General features: G+C 36.8%; 2 protein-coding genes across 2 annotated transcripts; both read left to right on the plus strand.

Annotated features, from left to right (window-relative positions):
* Nucleotides 1–15,103: 15,103 nt before the first annotated feature.
* On the plus strand, nt 15,104–19,660 carry LOC145121772 (uncharacterized). Its single transcript, XM_079057472.1, has 5 exons — nt 15,104–15,305; nt 16,207–16,851; nt 16,932–17,294; nt 17,368–17,546; nt 17,626–19,660. The coding sequence occupies exons 1-5, from the start codon at nt 15,104–15,106 to the stop codon at nt 19,657–19,659; spliced, it is 3,423 nt and encodes a 1,140-aa protein (XP_078913598.1). The 3' UTR covers nt 19,660.
* Nucleotides 19,660–23,252, plus strand: LOC145119210 (uncharacterized). The gene is made up of 2 exons (XM_079054825.1): nt 19,660–20,449; nt 20,536–23,252. The coding sequence occupies exons 1-2, from the start codon at nt 19,943–19,945 to the stop codon at nt 23,092–23,094; spliced, it is 3,066 nt and encodes a 1,021-aa protein (XP_078910951.1). The 5' UTR covers nt 19,660–19,942; the 3' UTR covers nt 23,095–23,252.
* Nucleotides 23,253–23,977: the final 725 nt, after the last annotated feature.

Below are 23,977 nucleotides of genomic sequence, written 5' to 3' on the forward strand. Positions count from 1 at the left end.
GACACCCAAGTATAATATTAAGGCTAGGACCCAACACAATACTTTATAACTTGGAAGAGGGATGCCGTAATCCAAGCTATAAAATATTTGAAGGTAGGTGAATGACGATTCACCAATTTCCACCATGAAAAATGAAATAAATTATTCGGTTTTAATTGGATTGAAACTCCTAGATTCTTTTGAGATTCATTGAACTTTTCAATGGCATGTTTAAATCTCGATTGTGCCCTCTCAAGTTTGTAACTGGGATGCCGAGTATCACAAACAAGGTGTGAATAACCATGCAAATTTACTTGGTACCCTTAATCTTTATCACCTAATCGATGTGTCGGTTACCCACACGCGCTCCACCGATCTATGATAAATATTAAGTCACCCTTTGTCACTCTTACTAATCCATGTTAGTTTGTCGGTTACCCACACACGGTCCACCAACGACTTGGTAAGGTACAAAGTGTAATTTCATGGCATAACACCAATTTCACATTTTCCTAAAGTAACTAAGATTAGGAATTTATAAAAGGTTTAGTTACTTTATATATTTCATTATACTTTTAATGAGAATTATAGTCCCTGTCCTACCCGTTCGGCTAACGACCATCCACCAGTCAAGGAAGCGGTGGGTGAGAGTGGACACCCATTAAGCTGCCATTTTATAGGCAACAACCTTATACCCCCTTATAGACCGGCTTCGTGAATGAGGCCTACTAACGGTAAGACTGGCTTGCTCTTATATATATATATATATATATATATATATATATATATATATATATATATATATATATATATATATATATCTTATAATATTATAAAGTACAAGGGTTGAATTTTAACTTTTAAAACTCTAGGGTTTGGAATTAAAGTTTTCTAAAGGACTTTACAAATTCCAAAACTTGAGGGCAAGTTTTGAAACTATTCAAAACCTTTCATATTATTAACCTATGAGTTTAATGGTTTATTAAAATGAAGACTCTTCATATTATGTAACATATGGTTCTTTAATGACAATTTAAAGAAGTACCTTTTGGTAATCCATAACTTGAGGACAAATTATGGACTCCATCAATAGGCATCAAGGTCAAGAATTACACTAACAAACAATTTGCAAATAATTCCTATGATCTTCTAAAACTCATAAGTATGAACATTCATATCAACAATTTCAAGAATCATATAAACACATATAAAACTTAAAATTTTGATAATAACCATGGTAAATGGATTAGCATAATCATCACCACATCAAAAACATGTTTTACAAGTCCAAAACAGTTTAGGGTAATGATTCTAGTCCATTTCCAGCAGCAAGACTCAAAATTATGCACACAGGGGCTCCTACTCGTCGAGTGCAAGAACCTACTCGACGAGTAGGATGCATTTTGTCATGAACTCGTCGAGTCCTCCCATGGACTCGGCGAGTTCACTGTTCAGATTGCAGAATTATCGACTTTTCAAGCAGTTTGCATCAAATACAAAGAAAACAAGCCTAGGCTCTAATAACACTGATGGGTTTTGAGCATTCTAACACTCCTAAGGTGTATATGCAACCCTAGAAACCTTGGATCTATGTTTTCTCTAATATTCATGCAAATAAGAATTTTCCAATGTTTACATCCTAACTAGCATGGCATGGGGTACTTGTAATATAAAAAACTAGTAGAATGACATACCTTTTCTTGTAGCTTGGATTCCTTAAGACCTTGTGAGCCTAGCACCCCAAATGTGATGCCTCAAATTTTTCACACAACACCTACAACTCTTGGAATAACTTGAGAGAAGAACACTTTGATCACAAAATCGACTAGCCCTCCTTGTCTTATAATAGTGGCCGATTTTACTCCATATGAGGTTCTTTATATAGTGTGTCACATGTAGGGTTATACCATGTAAACCCTAATGTGCATGGCTTTTCATTTCCCCCATGATCCATGGGTTATAACCTCCATGGAGCATCGATGGAGCACCCAATGGGTCCTAGCCCAATCTAGTGAATCATGAACCATAAGCCCACTATACAGAATGAATGATTTACAAATCAATCCCCATATATGTAATTAGTCTCTTTTTTATCACAAAATTAATTCCAAATTAATTCTTGATCAATACTAATTAAATAATATGATTTCATATTAATATATTAGAACTTATAATATATTAACAAATCGTAAGTGTCCTTTTTCTCATTTTGTCTATCCAACAGTTGTGATGAAGATGCAACCCAAATGGACCATGCCAAGTCGGGTCAAGTACATACTAAATATAGTTATGGACTTAGACACCTTATCCAACACATACCACCTTCCACATCTATCCGTACTTTCCTCAAGAACTGCATTGACTCCACCAAGTCCCTTCTAATACTACTGCTGATCTCATGCTAATCTCATCCTAGGCTTTCCCTAGGGTAACCACCAACCCACTCTCCGCCATCAACTGCATAAGAAATCCCTGCTATCTCCCCCTAACTAGCTTGCGAATACCATTACATATCACTAAGACTATATAATTCTTCGAATGAGAGGTCCAACCCTACAACGGTTGGACTCAAACCATAGCTGTGGAATAGAGCTAAACCTAACCTTCTAAAATTATTTAGTCCTCGTAATATGTAACTTAACATATCCGTTTACTAGTTAGTTAAAGATAACTATAACTCCTAAAAGCACAAACCAAGCAGCATTCGAGCATTGAGTAAACATAATCAAGCATATCCTAATCAAGCCATCATATTACTGACTAATCTGTACTAGCATACAGTTCGATAAGCTCATATAGTAGGCATATAAGGCATCCTTCCTAGATCCTTAGCCCTAAACTAGCAAATAGTTCTCATAATCATATCATAACATAAACATGTATGGGTAAATTTGGGAGTACTTACTTGAGCTCGGCTGATTGCATGCACCACACCCTTTTCTCTGTTCAAAATCCTTTTTGTAAAAATGGTTTTTCTTTAAAAATTTTATACCAAGTCCTCAGTTTGAGGTAAGACACACCCGAGAGTGTGCCCAAATCCCTTAAACTAAGGCTCTAATACCAACTTGAAACATCCCAAAAATACAGTCCAAAAATTTCGTTTTAAATCATTAAGAAAACAATAGTCATCCAAACATCATATAAAAACCATAAGTCGTGTATCTCAAAATATCATAACATCTGTCAAAATATATCAGAGTATAAACATCCCAGGCTAAACAAATGGTGTGTGCACTACAGTCATCCCGGGCTCTTCCCCTTGCTACCGGAAGTACCTGAAACCAAAACTGAAAACTGTAAGAACGAAGCTTAGTGAGTCTCCCCAAACTACCACATACCATACACATTATCACATAATCACATAACATAACATTGGGCCTTGCCCGCTACATCGGGCCCCGCCCGACATCGGACCGAGTCCGACATCGGGCCCCGCCCGACATCGGACCCCTCCCGGCATATCCAGAACATATAACATAGCATATAAACATTACTCGAGTTTTCCCCGGCATCGGACCGAAGTCCGAAACATATCAACAAGCACATGCAAGAATCACAAAGACATCAAGCATACAAACATTCCACGGGCTTTCCCCGGCATTGGGCCGAATTCCGGAAGCATATAAACACATAAACCTACATCGAGCACTGCCCGACATCAGACCGAAGTCCGGCACATGCTAACATACATAAACAGGCCGGCATTGGGGCCTTAGACTCGTTCCTAGGAGGAAACTCACCTTGCAAAGCTGAATGTTGAATCTCACATTGAGGAATCTCTAGTGGCTGCTCCAACGACTCCCCGACTATCATCACAACAACACTTAGTCAAAATCCATAATCCTTCTTACGGTAAAATGACCATTTTACCCCTTGGTCTAACTTCGACCATAACCTAGGCCCATTTCCATCTAATATCTTCAAGCGCACTAATGGCCCATTAATGGCCCAATTTTCTAAATTGGGCCTAACTCCTAAAATGGGCCTTCCCTTAAGCCCAAACATGTCATTGGCCCATTAATTGACTTCTGATGGCCCATTAAGGCCCAATAGCTGATAAGTCCAAGGATTGGCCCAAACCGAGGCCCAAAAGACGTAAAGTCCAAATCCTGAGAGTACACTGAGTGTACTCCTCTGTACGCTAAGCGTACAACTTGCATGGCTTGTAAGCTACGCGTACTGGTTTGTACGCCCAGCGTACTACCCTGTTAAGCCATATTCTTCACAACTGCTTAATCCCATAAGACATTAACTCCAAATTACAAGTCTGAGTCCATTAACATGTCTTAACTCATAAAGTCGATTACTTGGTGGCTTGCAACCCGCCAAATGAACTCAAACTTGGAATATAGCAACTAACTTCCATGGAAATGGCTAGAACTCATGCATGGTCACAAAAGAGCCTTAAGATCAAAACTTTACTAACATAGGGACACATTTAGCACTAAGGGTGGCAACCCTAAGCCTAGAAACGAAGTTGAATCATAAAAATCCATTCTTGGGACCTAAGGAGGTCCAAAACTCTATTAACATAGATCTAAGCATTCCTGAGGAAAGTTGGAAGCTTTATACCTCCAATGTGTCCCAAATGTTGAGATAATCTTGGATCCTTGAGCTCAAGATACTCCAGTTCTTCTTCTTCAACTTCTTCTTTCTCCTTCCAAGCTCCAAATCTCCAAAACAAGCTTCATAAGGCCAAACACACACAAGGATGAGGAAAGAGAGGCTATCTAGGGTTTCTGAGGTTGAGAGGCTGGAATGGAGGCTAGGGTTTGGGTCATAATGTTCTATTTATATGGCTTAAACCCTAAAAATTAGGGTTTTGAGTCTGCATGTGTACGCTGCGCGTACGCACCTCCGCCCCCCGCATCCAATGTTGCACTACGCCTAGCATACACCAGGCTTACGCCCAACATACATCTTCGGGTAGCCCAACTTATCGTCCAACTTGCTAATTCCACTCAATAATCCATTACTCATTCCAAGCCCAACAATTAGATTACAAATACTTTTTAAAATAATAAATAATACCGCAAGTGACGTATGTTGCACAAATCACCTAAAAATTCTAACATTTCTTCATTTTCTGTGTTTGATAAACATGATATGACTTGGGAACGCGTATCATGCGTAGATGGCAAAGGTCAACCCAGTTTAAAAATGGATTGGGTTCCCAAAACCAATTAATCCCGCAATCTGTGCCGGAGCAGATATAGAGGAATATCATCAGACTTCGGTATGTTGATTGTGACTGTTCCTGACACATGATAGGGGACATCTCTCTTATGCATGACATTCAGAATTTTAATGGAGAGCATGTGTCCTTTGCGGGAAAGGAAAAGGAAAGATCACAAATGGGGATTTCTTCAACTGCTGACTTACGGTTTGAATTTTATGACTCTTCTCTTCTCTATGATAATAATGCTGATTTTCAATCGTCCAAAAACCTATTTTTTTAACCAAGCTCGTGCTTGTGGGATTTCTTAAGATGATACGTTTCGAAGACTGAAATTTCTTTTCATTTTTATTTAGTATTTTTTATTTCTTCCATTTTGTCTTATTTTTAGAAAAGGAAATTTTGTGACAGTCTTTGGGAAGTGATATGAGTTAGTGATAAAGGGAAAACGAAATACGTGTAATGCAATAAAGCTGAGTTGTATAAAATATGTGTTCAATGTGTTGGTAGGCACAAATGACTAAGACTAATGGACTAGACAATGTGAGCTCATTTGGACTTAGAAAACCTCATTTGGACTGACAATATGACGCTTGGATAGATTTAACTGTAAAATAGACAAGGAGGCCTATGACATAATTGAAGCTAACTATCATCTAGATCTGTGGCTCAACACTTCATTGGCGTATGGACTTGTGTCCTTAATTCTTGTATTGACAGGGGGTGACTAAGGTGTTCTGATAAATTGTGTCTGTTTAAAATCGTTATTCTTTCTTTCTTAGTCAGCCACATGTTGTCCCCCCCCTGCGTGATCGGAAGATCTGACCTGGGACACAACATATGCACACGAATATGTATTCTTTCTCTCTCTTAGTCAGCCATATGTTGTCCCCTTTGTGTGATCGGAAGATCCGACCTGGGACACAACATATGCCTTCAGATGATGTTCACTGCTTTGAAGTTAGTATATTGTCTCTTACATATATCATATTCTCTATGTTAGTCATATGTTGTCCCCTCTGCCTGATCGGTAGATCCGCCATGGGACACAACATATGCATTCCACAATGATTATCTACTCACCTAAAGTAAAGGATTCCGAAGAAATTTCCTTGATTACTGGGTTATGCCATGAAGTGGGGAACATGTTCCGGTGTACTGACATAAACTGCACCCATACCTTAAGGCTGACTGGTAGATTTTACTGGCTAAATTTAAGTGGACAACAATATCTCTGGTCGTCGTCAGACAAAATGGTCTATCTAGAAATATAGTAGCAATATATTGTCACTCATGATCTGTCCTGAAAAATGTCCTTTGTGTTTAAGTAGATCACAATATCAATGACTGACCATAGCTTTTCATGAACGTGTGTGCTGATAAACCTCATTAATTTGCTCCATAACGTTTGATCCCAAAAGTTTTTGTTCTGGATTACATTTTTGTTTTTGTTTAAATTTGTACATATTTTCATTGTTATGCACAAATTTAGGGGGAGAAATTATAAAAATAAACAATAAAAAATAAAAAATAATAATAATAATTAAAAAAATATTAAAAATAAAAAAATAAAAAATAATAATAATAATTGTGTTTAATTTTATTTTTATTTTTAATTTTATTTTCGTATTTGGTTTTGGAACGTTAAAATCGAAAAAAAAAATTCTATTACAATTGGGTTACTTTTCATGGGTTGAAATCGGTTAAGTGGGTTGCCTGGGATTTTTAGGTCATATATACACTTCGTTTTCGGCTGGTTAGGGTTTTTCACGGAAAAACCCCAAACAGCCATCATCATCATCATCGTCGTTTTTATTTTCTCTCTTCGAGTTTTTCTGCTAAAACTTACTCAATCGTTATTTTTGTTGAAAATTGTTCGGTGAATCAAGTATTGTTTGGGTTTTCGATCATGGTAATATTGTTTAAAGTTGTTTTTGGTGTACTCTGTTTCATAGATTTGCAGGTTTTTGAGTAAATTTCTCAAGGTTTTTCGAAGAACTGAGTTGGAACAGGTTCCGATGAGATTTCGGGTTTTCGGTTCAACCTGAATCCGACCGAAATCAGATGAAGGCTTGATCGAAAATTGGGTTCTCGGCCGAAATCAACCAGTGTTGACCGAAATCACCTGGTCAACAAGTGTTTTGACCGAAATCGATCAGCTTTGACCGAAATCGATTGAAATCTTGACTTTAACCGAAACGACTAAAACTTTGTATTTGACCGAAATCGACTAAAATTTTGACTTTAACCGAAATCAAATTTTAGACTCAATTTAATTAATATTTAAATTCTCACTTGGCTAGTTTGGTGCAGATAAATGGCAGAGCAACTAAAATTCGTGGACTCTCACAACATTGTTGGATATCTCGTGGATCCACCTGCTGCTCATCAAGAATTCAAATCCATGATGGTGGGTTTGAGCAACTGCAAGATATCTCAAGCCCTTCGTGCTAATCCAGTCATCCACAAAGACTTGATCAATGAGTTCTGGAAAAATTCTTTAATCAACAAGCTAGGAGTTGATGGAGCTGGTACTATGGAATCAATGGTGAAAGGAACACAAGTGATTATTTTTGAACAAGTTATCCGAGAGGTACTTGAATTTGGTGATGCTTCTGCATTCCCAATTGAGTACTCTGCTGATCAAGTCAAGGAAGTTCTGGAAAAGATGTGTTATGAAGGAACCTATCCTCCCACCATCAAGAAGCTACTGCCACCATACTGGAGGTTCCTGGCACACTCCTTTGTGATTTGCATTTCTGGAAGAAAGGAAGGCTCTGATGAAATTAGTCAGACTGTGACCTCAGCCATTGTTGCTCTTTCTATGGACTGGGATTACAACTTCTCAAAGTTCATTTTTGAAGAGATGAAGAGCAACCTTCTGGGAAAGAAAAAGGACCTATTTTTAATGTACCCCGGGTTCCTTCAAATGATCCTAAATGAGAAATATCCCCAAATTGAGAGGTCGTCTGATACTTTGGATATGAAAGCTTTGGGTCCCAACACTTTTGGACTCATGAAGCAATCAAGAAAGGCTGCCAAAGTTGCTTTTCAAGGATTGAAGGAGTTGATTAAATTTGGAAAGTTTGCTGAAGTTGAAGACACTCCTGCTGTTAGTTCCATAAATGTTGAGGTTGCCGATGAACACGTGGCACCCAAACCAAAGTTTCAATTTGCTTTTGAAGAGATTGAAGTATCTGATGATGAAGAAGATCAAGAGGATTAAGAAAAAGAATTGTCAGAAAATGAGTTTGAAGATTTCATTCAGCAAAGTATTTCAATTCTTGAAGAGGATGTAGCTGTCACACCTCCGATCGTAACTGAAAGGGAAAGTGACACAATGGTGCAATCTTCCTCACCTACCCCTGAACAGATGGATGCACTTATTGCAGAACTTTAGCGAACTGCAAGGAAGCCTCCCCAAACAGTTCATGTTGATACTGAACTTCCATCTGGTAGCGATCCAGAAGACTCAGCCAACATTTTACTCCCAAGGAAGCAAAAAAGAAGAGATCCAAGCTGGGAGTGCTTATCACAGACCTAGTTCACAAGAAAGCTACACCGTTTGAGCCTAGTTCTATGGCTCAAAACATTCAAGACATACCAAGCCCAATCCCTGATCCCATTCCTATGGATCAAGATTTTCAAAGCCCGATTGTTGAAGAAGATGTCATACCTTCAGAAGGAGCTCAAGCCTCAAGAAGCTCATTTGAAACACCTGAGCTGGACATCTCCAAAGGCAAAAGCAAGTTGTCTGAATCAGAAATAGTTGATGTGGTTCTGCTTCAGAACAGAGTCTTTGATCTGGAACAAAGCTCTGCCGAAAAAGATTTGATTATTGGAAAGCAGGATATTAGAATCAGCGAGCTTGAGAAAGAGAACTCTAATAAAGATTCAAAGATCTATGAACTTCAAGAAAATCTTGGTGGTCTAACTGCTCTATTATTTGACCTGAAACAACACATATTTCAAAAGTTTGGTGATGAATTTCAACCGCTGAGTGCTGAAGGAGAAAAGATCACTGCCTCTAGTTCAGGTCCCGCCGATCCAGCTTCTCAATCTTCAAGTGTAAGAGCTACAAGACCTGCTCCAGATGCTAATGTTGATGCATTCTTATCTTTTGGTCCTTCTTCTGCTCAAGAAAGAAGAGAAAAGCAAATAAGGATTGAGCAGCTGAAAGGGAAGATACTAGTGATGAAGCATTCAGACCAAAATGCTCTAGGTGGTCACCCTGAAATGTTTTTTAGGAAAACTGGAAATAAGTTTACAGATAAATATGGGGATCGTTCTGGCATCATCATGTGGGGATATGATGTTGATAAGAAGATGTGGGTCGTGAAGCGGAAAAGTGGAAAATTTGAATATTATGAGAAGAAAGTTGACTTCTTGTCCTGGACAAAATTTGATCTTTCTGAACTCATCCACACACCTTTCCACAATCCAACCAATGATGTCATGGCCTGGTCTTTTAAGAATTTTATTGAGATTAAAGCGAAGAATAACTTTGAAGACTTAAAGACTGCTTCATCGTTCACTAAGAAGGCCAAGGGTGTCATTGATCCCCGCACAAACAAAACCATGATGAATGTCATGTGGCCACCTACAAAGCAAGCTAAAAGGATTCCTCTTCCCAAATGCTTACCTGAAGGAATTTTGGATACATTGCAATTCTGGGTTTTTGATGAGGCTACTGCTACGGTGGTGATCAAGCTGAAGAAAAACCAGTTTCGTTTTGTTGATCCCAAAGATTTGTTAAAGTTTGGAGAACGTGATATCCGCACTTTGTCAAACTTTCAAATAATTGTTGAGAATGAACTGTTTGAAGTTGCCGCAAAAGCCTTCACTGGAATGGTAGCTACAATAATTGACAAGAAGTTGTGGGCAGGGGCTTTTGACCAAGCAGACGTGCATCTCGTTGAGAAACCTTGAAGAGAACAGAAAGCAATAAACCAATGGGGAGATTGTTGGGCTATATTTAGTGGTTTATGCTTTGCTTTGAATGTATTATATGGTTCTCGGTTTTAGACCGAAATCACCATGTGATTTCGGTGGGCTTAGTGTGTTTTCGGTGGGCTTATTTCGTATGGGCTTTAGGTTATTGGTTAGTATATATATGGTTTGTGTATAGCCTTTCTAGGTTAATGCGTTTTTGGTGAATTCGAGTTATTCACGAATAAAGAGTGATTGAATGTACTTGACAATTATCAATAGAATTGTGTGCATTCATTTGAAACGTATTCTTGATATATCTTATTGATTGTTTCGTATTATTGTTTGATTAAGATTCCGCATTAGATCAAACAATTGCATTGATACTTTGATAGATCCGAGTTCACGGACTTACAAAAATTTATAACGATAAATAAATAATATTTAAAGTTTGTAAATAATATTTAAAGTTTGTAAGTATATGAATGAAGTTTTCCCTTTATAATATCACCTGCTAGAATTGTTACACAAAATAAGCAAATAACTAAATGTATTCAATTTCAAGATTAAGTTGTCACTGATTTTATAAAATTAACAATGAATGAACGATATAGGGCGTGTTTGGCAAAAGTAGCTGTTAGCTGGAAGCGGGTAGCGGTTAGCTGGTAGCGGGTAGCTGGTAGCGTGTAGCGGGTAGCTGGTAGCGGGAAGATATAGCTTTTATTTGTTATATGAATGTTTGGCAAAAGTAGCTGGAAGCTTTTGAAATGTATAAAATTACATAAAAGGACAATTGATTAAATATAGGGAGAATTTCATATACGCCCTTCCTAAACAGCTAAATATCGTATTTACCTGATTAAATTCTAAATATCGTATTTGCCCTTCCTAATATTTTTTAATATCATATATACCCAAATCTATTTTTTTGGTATTTTTTATTGATTTATAATTGTTTTTCATAATATTAAATCATCATAATTAAAATACATTATGAACGGACAACAATACCCTTCCTTCTAATTTCCAAATCACGATTCACATATTAGCGATCATGGAGTTTTCCTTTTCCCCACAATTCATGATCAAGCCTGTCGATACCTCCAATCAGTGTCACGATCGAGTGTTCCAAACACTATCGATCGTTGCATCCGCATCCAATCAATCATGCTTCCAGTCGGCGGACCCAGACCCTTTATCGCATACACACACACATAGGTAATTAAAAACCGAATCCATTCCCGTTCCTCAATTTTGATTATGTTGTTGTTGTTTGATTTGTTCAACAATTCCTAGACTTATTGCAGCTACAGTAATCAGGATTTTATGATTTTTTTTTTGTCAATTGAACATTCAATTTGGGATTACAACTGATGAATAAGTCACCTACACATCTAGAATCTCGATTGTTGAAGTCCCTGTATCAGTTTCATAATTCCTTTTCCATATAATTTGTCTAATTTGTATATCATGAAGAAAACTAATTGATGTCAAAACAGAAGAGACTAACTAGAAGATCATAGGCGAAATTAAAAGTTCTTAGTTCACTGAAACCGATTGTACCTGAAATCCAACATAACTAAGCTATCAAATACAACATAACAAAGCGGATTGTAAGAAGAATTTGAACAGTTGAAACTAAAAACCTTAAAAACGAAATTAAAGAGATGGAAAATAGGTATATGTTGAAGTCGATAGTACCTGATTCGATGATGTGAGTGTGCGACAACAGGGGGAAGAAGGAATTATGCTACGATCAGAAGGAAGCTAGATACGGAAGGAAGCTACAACTTGCGTGTGTGTATATGCGATAACAGGGGAAACACCAACTGGAATCAGCGATCGATTAGATGTAGCGATTGGATGCAAAGATCGGAAGCCTCAGGGAAGGGAAGGATCGATTGTGACTTAAGAATGTATGGGGGAAACGATTTTTGGCAGAATCGATCCATAAAGCTGTGAATCGTGTGTTGTATTGGAGATTAGGAGGAAGGGTATTATTGTCCATTCATAATGTATTTTATTTATAATGATTTAATATTATGAAAAACAATTATAAATCAATAAAAAATACCAAAAAATAGATTTGGGTATATATGATATTAAAAAACATTAGGAAGGGCAAATACGATATTTAGAGTTTAGTCCGAGCAAATACGATATTTAGCTGTTTAGGAAGGGCGTATACGAAATTCTCCCTTAAAAATAAATAAATATATAAATATATTTTTAAGGGTAATTATGGAAATTGATTTCAAAAGCTCAGTAGCGTTTTGTTAAATGCTACATGAAGTAGCTTTTAGAATTGGAGTGTTTTGTTTAAACTAAAAGCTAAACGCTCGTACTGCCAAACGAAGCTTTTTGTTTAAACTAGAGCGTTTTGTCAAAAGTTAAAAGCTAGAAGCTCCCAAACGCTTCCAAAAGCTCCGTGCCAAATTTAGCAACAGGTTAGCTGTGAAATTTTTAGTTTAAATAATGGTTTCCTTTTAGGGTTAGTCACAAACTATAATCCATCATTAATCCGTTAGAAATTTGTTTAAAATTATATATTTGTTTTTTTTTTGGGAAAAGCGACACATGATTTCATTGCTAAAATTATTTATAAAAGTCTGATTTGTGAGTAAAAGGAAATATATATTTAATGTATATATATAAGGGAATACAGTAAGGGGCGAACACAAGATTTGGTAGTAGGTGTTGCCGGTGACACATTTTTCTTTTACGTAGTGGCACAGTAGTAAAAAAACGAAAATTTCGAAAATTTTTATAGTGCAACCGAAAAAGAATAGGGGTTGCCGGTGCCGCTATGAGCACCATAGTAGAACCGCCCCTGAATACATCCATAATATTTTTTTCGTTAAAGTGATGGAAAACAAATAATTAAGTTTATTAAAAAAAACATGTAAAAAAGTGGCCCATTTATAAAAGTTCACAAGTTTTGACCCAATCTTTCTTGATCCAATTTGTATCTCCCAAAACCATAATTACAAACGGAAAAACCTAAATAAACTCTAATACCTTATTTCATTACAAACCGAAAAACCTAAATAAACTCGAATACCTTATTTGATTTATCAAGAGACCTAGAACTTCCATATTATTTAAAATTTAAAAAATAAACCCTCCAACTTGTAACAAATTCATTTGAGAAACAACAAATCAAAGATTATTTAACGCTAAACCCCACAGTTGAATTTGAATCCGTAGGGACTCTGAAAAGATCAACATCAAGAAATCAATCCCTAATGGCTGTACTTATGTGTGTCTCTTTCTTGGTGTCTCAATGTGTGTGCCTTTCTATTTGAGGCAACCATTAATTTTTGTTGGGCCTGCAGCATATGCTCCCCAAATATTCTGCATTTCTTTTTCAAAATAAAATTTCAGTGAATCCCATCAAGAATGAAATTCAAGTATTAAATTCATCAAAAATCGTGAAACCTTACTTCCATGGAAGCGGATATAAGTAACGTACAAGGATTCCATGATGCATGCATGGATATTCCTATGGGTATACGTCTGCATGAGTTGTTTTTTTCTACGTGTTTCTATAATCTTCCTCCTCTATATATATGTTGGTTCTGTGCGTCTCATTGCTCATTCCATCTCACCAAATTCTTCTGCTCAGATGATGCTTCTTGGCTCTGAATAATCTATGTAAGTTCAGGATTCTTTTTTTTCTTTTGCTTTATGATCAAACTAAATCTTTCAATGCATGAAACCATGTTACTCTTATTCGTTAATGCATTCTTCACAATCCGTTCAACTCTCCTCTTCACGAAAATAGGACTAGTTTTTTTTAAATACTATCACCAAATACTCACATCATGCATTAATTTTGAAAATGGATTTTTTTGAAGTGCCATTAAGTTTATAAAATTACTTTTCTAACTACTTTGTAAATTAGGATACCTTTAGGGATCGTATTTTGTAAACTCTCTACTGTTCGTGAAAATAAATTAATGTAATCAAACAACATGATTACTTAAAAAATATTACTCTTTTATGAAATACCAAAAAATGATTATTGAACGGTTTTTTGTAGTATGTTACGTTGCAACAAGGTTCGTAACATGCACTAAGCACAAAAGGCATCCAAGGAGGAAAGATAAGTTTAGGATGATTTGAATTTGGGTGTTTGTCTAATATTTTTATATTGCCATAATACCTAGCTAGCATTCGGAGACCAATTCTGCATGTGTTTTTTTTCTCTCTTGTAATTAGTAAAGTCCACAAATTGATTAATCAAACTGCTCAAATGTTGAAATAACTGGCCGAGTTAAAGTCTTAATTTATTGAATTGTTCAACATAAGTGACCATTTGATCATATACGGAAACTTTCCAAGTTCCAAGCCTTAAGAATTGAATTAATTACGTTAATTAATACGTATTAAGTCCAAACCCAATGTTTAACTAACTGCTTATTGAAATATACACAAGTTTACAAAATGATGACTTGGATACTCGGACCACCACTACTACTAGTATAAAAGAAACACGAGATATTAAAGTTTTAGCATATGACAATAAACAAAACCATCTCATGGACTAAAAGAAGCTTACGCAAACTACTTTTTGCAGATATATTTGGGGTTATTTTCTGCATATTAATTTGCTTGCTTCGTGAAGGTATCATGTATCTTAGCTTTGCTTTTGTTTCATTGTTTCACATGTTCCATTTCGTGATCCTAATACATGATGTACAAAATGGGACATATACCGATGTGTTCACTCATCATTCCATTTTAATTGTTTGTCTCGAAGACACACAAAATGAAATGAAATAGGTTCCTCCAATATTTTTTTTATCATATGTCAAAACTTAAAGTAAATCTTTTTTTTCGAAAGAGTTAACTCTAGTTGGCCCGCACTATAAAACATTATGTAAAATTTAAATCAAGTATATAATAGTCTAACCGAATAGAACTGAAATTCACAACCATGGTTGCTTATAGACTTGAACCCTTATCACTTTTATAATTGTGTTTTCATGATCAGGAATATTTAATTACTAGGAAAATATGGAGATGGATGCAGTGATAGATGATCAATTCTCGAAGCTACATCCTTGTTTTCAAACAGACACAAGGATTGGGATTATTGGGGCGGGCCCAAGTGGGTTATCGGCTGCCTATGCATTATGCAAACTTGGTTACTCTAACGTGATTGTTATTGAGAAACATGGGTCCGTAGGTGGCATGTGTGAATCTGTAGATATTGAAGGTACATTTTCTAATCATTAGATTTACATCTATTTACACAAATAGACCGAATATAATGGCTTGTCGGCATCTAGCTAGCCTTTACTATATTGTCGAGGCTTAGGTGCATAATTAAAAACGGACACGACATAAAAGCTATGAACATAACAAAAAATTGCATAAAACTAGTCTTCAAGTTGGCTATGTATGAAGATAACGGAAAACCCTCATCATGGTGTCTTTGGGAAACTTCCCACATATAGATCTGTCACAAAAGAAAACAAAAGAAAAACAATAAAACCACATAAGGATTACGGCTTTAGGCCAGTTCGAAATCACTATTCGAGTTTTCTTCACTTTGTTTCGGATCAGGTTATTCATTCGGGTCACCAAATTCCAAGTCACGCGTTAACAAGATCTTAATTAATAATCTTGTTTTTTGTTTTTATACTTATATGCTTTTTATTTGAAATGAAATGGCTCTCCACACCTTCTGAGTTCTGAGATAAACGACTTTTAAGAATGAACTACAAATCAGGATTAGCTAAATGGTCGGTTCTTAGGAAAGTGAAGTTCTAAAGAAAACGACTTTTATGTATACATGCATTTAACTTTTATTGCTAATTAGTTAAAGTTATCAACAACCCAATGTTTGTCCTACAGAACTATACTCTTTAAGGGAAATTATGTTGGTACATCCCTCAAATCTATTTGAACCCTTTATATCTTACATTTTATCAACGCCATCGGTTGATTTTGAAGGTCTCGAGGGAAAAGTAAAACAGAATCATAAATTAACACTTTACGTTTACATTGATAAAAATTTGTTACGTACCATTAATAGATGGAATGAGGTAATCTGTATTTCAGCTTTATATCTTACATTCAAGAAGATTGGTTGTAACTTGTATAACTTGTAACAGGGAGCATATACGATTTAGGAGGTCAAGTGTTAGCTACAAATAGTGCTCCAACCATCTTTCATCTGGCTAAAGAAATCGGAGCTGAAACAGAGGAATTAGACACTCATAAGTTCGCCGTCATTCACACCACCGGAAAATACGACGACACAAAAGTCGTAGACGATTACATCTCCGTTATATCCCTAACCTTAAAACTCCAGGATGAAGCCAACGCCACAGGCCGAATCGGAGTGCACGCAGTCAGCGATATTGCTTCAGAACCAACGCCTTCGTTTCTCAAATCTAACGGACTCGAATCAGTTCCTAAATCTGTTGTCTATGGATTCACGGCTTCAGGTTATGGATTTGTACAGGATATGCCTTATGCTTACGTTCATGAATTCACAAGGACTTCAATGGCGGGAAAGATCAGGCGATTTAAAGGCGGGTATACGAGCGTTTGGGATAAGATAAGTAAAAAGCTTCCCGCACAAATTCATTGTAATATGCAAGTATTATCAGTCAATCGCAATGGTAACACCATTAAAATCGAAGCCAAAATCGTCAATGGTGAAACGCAACATATGGAATTCGATAAACTCGTCGTCTCTGGTTCGTTCCCTTTACAAAATGGAAAGATCTATAGATCACCTTCAAAAACAACAGGTTTGTTTGTCAATTGTCAGTTTGTACCGGTTCTAATTTACTAGGGTTGCTTTGATTAATCGTTTTGCTGTTTTTTGCAGAAGAAACTGTAAATGAGGCTATGGATTTAAGTGATTTTGAGAAGGAATTATTTGGTAAAGTGGAGACTATTGATTACTATACTACTGTATTGAAGATAGATGGATTGGAGCATATTCCAGTTGGGTTTTATTACTTCCAGGAGTTCATGGAAGATCCAAAAACTATAGGCAATCCTGTCGCAATGCAAAGATTCTACTCAGACACGAATATATTCTTGTTTTGGTCCTATGGTAATTCAGCTGATATTGTTGGTAAGAAAGTCATTCAGCTAGCAATTGATGCAGCCACAAGTATTGGGGGCAAGGTCGAGAAAGTAATTCTACAAAGACGATTTAAGTACTTTCCTCATGTCAACAGTCAAGGTATAGTATGTTATCTTGGTTTCCATTTTATACTTCCTAGAAAAACTTACTAACGTTGTTGAATCAAATGCAGAAATGAAGGATGGGTTTTATGAGAAACTGGAACACCAACTCCAAGGTCAGAACAACACTTTCTATGTTGGAGGGCTAATGGCATTTGAGCTAACAGAAAGGAATTCATCATATGCTCTTTCTCTAGTTATGAAGCATTTCGCCACTAACAATCCAGAGCCCAAATTCCCATACATCAAGGTACAAAATTCAAGATATTAACCACTAAACAGCTCCAAAATCAAAAACTTTTTAACTAATAAAATCCAATATTTTGCAGAGATTGTTCACTATGAAATCAGACACTCATTCATGGATTGCCAAACAACTAGATGAAGAACCAGGTGTAAAGTTTCCAGATATCACATCAATCGATGGTTATCTAAGACACTGGGGAAACCATGAGCGCATTAAAAATAAGACACTTTACATTTGGACAAACGATAAAGGAGAAACAATAGCTCGAAGAACATACAAAGAGCTAAATGCTAATGCTTCCTATATCTCTCACAAGCTTTTAACAAACAATAAGCCAAATATCCACCCTGGAGATAGAGTTCTTCTAGTCTACATACCTGGCTTAGAATTCATCGATGCCTTCTTTGGTTGCTTGAGAGCAAGAGTAATACCAGTTCCCGCCATTCCTCCTGATCCATCACAAACAGGAGGCCAATCACTTCTTCATATTGAAAACATCGCCAAAAAAACAAAAGCAGTTGCAATCTTATCAACTTTCAGCTACCATGTGTTTGTCAAAACAAATTCTGCAAAAAACAAGATTATGTTAACTAGGAAAACAAAAAACCTACCATCCTGGCCTAATCTCCCATGGTTGCATACAGATTCTTGGATCAAGAACTTCAAAGGTGGTGATGACATCAGCTATGATGATATATTAGTGAAAGAAAATAAGATTCTTCCAAAAGATTTGTGCTTTCTTCAATTCACATCTGGGTCAACTGGAGATGCGAAAGGGGTCATGATTACACATGGGGGACTTGTTCATAACGTGAAGTTGATGCGTAAGGTATACAAAAGTACATCAAATACAATTCTTGTAAGTTGGTTACCTCAGTATCATGACATGGGGCTCATTGGTGGGTTTCTTACTTCAATGGTTAGTGGTGGAACAGGTGTACTCTTTTCTCCATTAACTTTCATCAAAAACCCGATGTTATGGCTCCAAACCATGAGTAAGTTCCATGCTACTCATAGTGCTGGACCGAATTTTGCTTTTGAGCTTTTGATAAGAAGATTGGTATCCAAGAAGGAAAACATCATGAAACTCGATCTTTCTTCCATGGTTTTTCTCATGGTGGCTGCTGAACCCGTGAGATCCAAAACCCTAAAACGGTTTATTGAGTTGACTCAGGGGTTTGGGCTCTCTCGAGAGGTGATGGCTCCTGGTTATGGAATGGCTGAGAACTCGGTTTACATTAGTTGCGCGTATGGAAATGGGGAACCGATTTTTCAAGATTGGCAAGGAAGGATTTGTTGTGGGTTTGTGAATTCAAATGATACTGACATGGACATTAGAATAGTTGACCCTGAGACAAGTGAAGAACATAAAGAACATGGAAAAGAAGGGGAGATTTGGGTAAGTAGTTTAAGTGCGGGTGTTGGGTATTGGGCGATGGAGGAGTTGAGTCAGAAGACTTTTGGCAACCAACTTGAAGGGCAAGTTGGGAAATTGTACATTCGGAGTGGTGATTTGGGAAGGATTATTGATGGAAAGTTATTTATCACAGGGAGGATAAAGGATATGATTATTGTTTCTGGAAGGAATATATACTCTTCAGATGTTGAAAAGACAGTTGAGTCCTCATCTGAGTTTATACGACCTGGTTGTTGTGCAGTTGTAGGTGTTCCTGAAGAGATTTTATCGGCTAAAGGGGTAATGACACCTGAAAATTCAGACATGGGGTTAGTTGTAATTTCAGAGGTTCGAGGGAATTCGGTTCCCAATGAAGAAATAATTGAACGAATTCAAACCCATGTGGCAGAAGAGCATGGGATTACAATTGCTTCAATTGTGTTTATTAAAGAAAGAAGCATTTGTAAAACAACATCAGGGAAGATTAAAAGGTTTGAATGTTTAAAACAGTTCACTGAGGGGAAGTTGCAAGTAATCAAAATATGCACACAGAAACAATCTCTGATTCAATCAAATACCCCGAAAGTGATTAAAGAAGATGTCTCTGTTATATCTAAGAAAGAAATCATTAACTTTTTGAAGAAACTTCTTTCAGATCTTCACTTCTTTTCTCGAGATTCCTGTGGGTGCAATCGACATTTTCACAGCCACCTGTATTGATGACCTGGCAGATTTCGCGGAAGATCTTATAAGAAAATCTTGTGCTGAGTCAGCACATCCTGAATCAAATCTCCTTGAGTACAAGACACGTTCTGTTAAACCATCAATCGAACCTTCTTCAATTCATAAGTTTGGTATTTGGGTTTCCCATCTTTTTGGTCTTGTATACATCTCGTTCTTGTTAACAATTCCAATCTATCTTTCGGTCTCTGCTTTCATCTCTCTAATCCATGAAACCCAATTCGGTTACTTATTCTCCTTAGCATGTGCCCCTCTTGTTTGGATGTTTTACATTTTTACCTCATGTGTTACCATCGGCCTATTTGGGAACTCGTTTCTTCAACCTAATTACGGTCTTACCCCTGATACATCCATTTGGTCAATCGACTTTGTGAAATGGTGGACATTATACAAAGTCCAAGACATTGCATCTAGAAATCTGGCAGTGTATTTAAAGGGTACAGTGTATGTGAGGTTGTGGTTTAAGATTCTTGGAGCAAAGATTGGATCATCTGTGTTGCTTGACACCATTGATATCACGGACCCGTATTTAGTCACCATTGAAGAAGGAGCAGTGATTGCAGAAGGAGCTTTGATACAAAGCCATGAGTTCAAAAATGGTGTGTTGAGTTTACAGCCAATCAAAATTGGGGAAAACTCATGTGTTGGTCCTTATGCTGTGATTCAAAAAGGCAGCATTGTAGAAGATGGGATTATGATTCCTGCCTTGCAAACAGTCAAAGGTGGTCAACGTGAATTTAAGGTTTCCAAGATTCCTATACTTGAAAAGGTATGTTTTACTAATGTACTAATCTCTTTTCTTGATTTGTTTTTAAGTTGACAATAATAACTTCTACTTCTGAACCTTGATTGCAGGGTATTAACTTACAAGAGGTCAAACATGAGCCTTTTTACCACATTTTTGGGATTTACATGGTTGGTGTTGTAAGCTCTCTATCTGCAGCCATTTGTTACATAATCTACCTTTGGGTATCTCAAAAGCCTCAATCTTTACAACACTTCAGCTTTCTTTGCTTATGTGCATCTGTTCACTGGCTTCCTTTCAATGTTCTTGCATATGTCATCATCTTCAAAGACATTCCTACAAACCCATTAGCTTTTTCCTTCACCATTGCAATAGCATACCTCTCTCATGGCATCATCCTCACTTTCCTTACTTCCATCTTGCTTCATATACTCTCAAAATCAAAACATAAAAACCATTTCATCATGTGGTTTTGCAATCGTCTATCCACTTCCTGCCATTTAAAATTCGCAAAATTCCTTTCTGGGACAGAAGCATTCTGTGTTTACTTTCGTCTTTTAGGAGCAAAGATCGGTCATCATTGCTCTATAAGAGCAATCAACCCGATTCCAATTCCAGAGTTTGTGTCAATCGGTGATGGCGTCCATTTAGGCGATTTTAGTCGGATTGTCCCTGGGGTTTACACCTCAAAAGGGTATTTATACGGAAATGTGAAGATACAAGAGAACTCAGTAATCGGGTCCCAAGGTGTTGTCCTACCTGGTGCTGTTATTGAGCCCAATGTCATTCTCGGTGCTCTTTCAATTGCTCCCATGAATTCCATCCTCAAAACAGGCGGTGTTTTTGTTGGATCTCAAACTCCGATCATGGTTAAAAACATGACTCATGTTTTAGATGACAGAATCGAAGAAATGGACAAAAAGTACAAAAAAGTCCTTGGAAATCTTGCTGCAAACTTAGCTGCTGCCACCCTTAAAGTGAAAGCAAGATACTTTCATCGAATCGGTGCATGTGGAAAGGGAACTCTAAAGCTCTATGGAAACATTCCTGGATTCCCTGACCACAATATTTTCTCCCCCGGAATCAACTATTCCGTCATTCTCCGGCATAGCAATTGCTTAAGTTCAGATGACGATGCCAGGCTTGATCCACGTGGTGCAGCAATAAGAATACTTTCAAATAATGAACACTCTCCACTTCTTGATTTGACATTAAAGACTGGTAAAGCGTTCCATGCACGTACCATTGGTGACTTTGCTTCATGGTTGGTGTGTGGGGCACAGGCACGTGAAGAGCATGTGAAACATGCTCCTCATGTAAGGGATGCAATGTGGGATTCCATTAGAAAAGCCGATTCCTATGCCGACCTCCATTACTATTCAAACATTTGCAGGTTGTTTAGGTTCAAAGATGGAAAGGAAATGTACGTGAAGTTTAAGTTAAGACCTTTTGATAAAGCAATAAATGAAGATTCCGGAAAAGTGGACCCCACAGGCATACTTCCTCCTGAAACCGGTGCAATCCCACGAGACGAAAATGACAAACGCCCGCTTCTTTTTCTAGAAGATGATTTTAGTCGTCGAGTGAATTCTGAAAAAGTTCGGTATGTTCTTCAATTTCAATTTCGTGAAGTGCCAAATGACGAAAATGGACGTGAGGTTGCGCTTGATTGTACAAAGCCATGGGACGAAAAGGAATACCCTTACGTGGAAATCGGAGAGATAACTATCGACAAAATACTCACAAAAGAAGAATCTGAAAAGTTGGAGTTTAATCCGTTTCTAAGATGTCATGAAGTTGATGTTATCCGTGCCACGTCATGCTCCCAGAGTGCTTCCATGGATCATGGAAGATCGGTTGTTTACTCAATCTGCCAACATTTACGCAACAACAAACCGCTTTCGGAAGCTTGGAGAAGCTTCTTGGATCAATCTGATGTAAAAGTCGATCTCACCGGTTGTCCAATGGGAAATGTGATGGTAAAAAAGGAAGCTGAAAAGGTGACACTCACAAGATCATGGTACAAGACCTTATGGATGTTGACCGGTCAACCCATACTTCAAATCTTCATCCCCTACTTTCTAATGGGGTTGATCATCTTCACTCCACTTAGTGTAACTTTTTTCTTGAAAGGGAAACATGGTCTACAGTTATATTGGATGCTACCATTTTTGTGGGCCGTTTCCGGGGTTTTATCTGGATTAATGTGTGTTGTAATGAAGTGGTTTCTTGTGGGGAAGAAGAAAGAAGGGGAAAGTGTGATGATTTGGAGTAAAGGAGTGTATATGGACACAGTATGGCAGGCGATTAGGACATTGGTTGGGGAGTATTTCATGGAAATGACTGGTGGTTCGTTTATGTTTGGGATATGGATGAAGTTGATGGGTTCAGAAGTGGCTTGGGATGAAGGGATTTATGTGGATGGGATGGGTGCTGTGTTGAACCCTGAGATGGTGAGTATTGAAAGGTATGGATCTGTGGGGAGAGAAAGTTTGTTGTTTGGACATATATATGAAGGTGAAGGGGGTAAAGTGAAATTTGGGAAGATTAAGGTTAAAGAAGGTGGTTTTGTGGGGAGTCGAGGTGTGGTTATGCCTGGAGTGATTGTGGAAAAAGAAGGAAGTCTTGCTGCCCTTTCGGTTGCTATGAAAGGAGAGACTGTTAAGTAAAAACGATATGGTATGAATATGATTGTTGTTTGTGATCAATTTTATGTATATTGTGCTGTAAGGTGAGTTCATTGTTGTTGTGTTGTGTTGTATTTTATTTGTTACATATTACTATTATCTTTTAAGAGGTGGAAGTATGTTATTATCATGGGTTACATGTTGTTATACATAAAAAAATATGTACGTGTTGCTGATTAATTACTATACTCAATTACTTTCAGTATAAAAGAAGATATAATTTAGTAGTTTGTTGATTTGTTTATAGTATTGTTTTGTGATGATTACTACTTTACTTGATTACAGCAGTGTAAATTATACGAGTAATTCAACTATTAGACCGGCTTATATGTTTTCTACTATTAGAACTTATTTGTAGTTGTCGCCCTTCTATATCATTGCTAATATATTATACATTTGTTATAACATCTTACTTTCAATTTCTTAGTTCTCTATTATAGCGTCATACTTCTATTTCTTTCTATTACAATGTTGTATTTTTAAACTGTTTTCATGTCAAGGCATTGCACTTTAAAAAATCTACCCTTTAATAGCATTGCACTTCCATTTGTCTTTTTATAGCTGGTTGAAAGCCAAAAACGTTCAACCAACTATTTTCAATGAATTCAAAATACAATTTAATTTAAATATTTTGTCTTCTTGAGAGGTGGTTTCCAACGTTTACATATCCGCTTTTTTAAGATTTTGTTTACAGTATTTATATGTTTTTTTACAATGGTTTTTTATAAATTTGTTTTTGGAAAACTAATTAGTGCATGTGTTCTGCAACTTTTACATGTTTTTTTTTTATTAAGATAATTACATTTTATTACAACTTCTAAAAGAAAAGTAGTAAAAACAAATCTATCAAATATGTAAAGAATGA

Source organism: Lactuca virosa, chromosome 6, assembly GCF_052849685.1.
Source record: "Lactuca virosa cultivar CGN04683 chromosome 6, Lactuca_virosa_CGN04683_v6, whole genome shotgun sequence".
Lineage (NCBI taxonomy): Eukaryota > Viridiplantae > Streptophyta > Magnoliopsida > Asterales > Asteraceae > Lactuca > Lactuca virosa.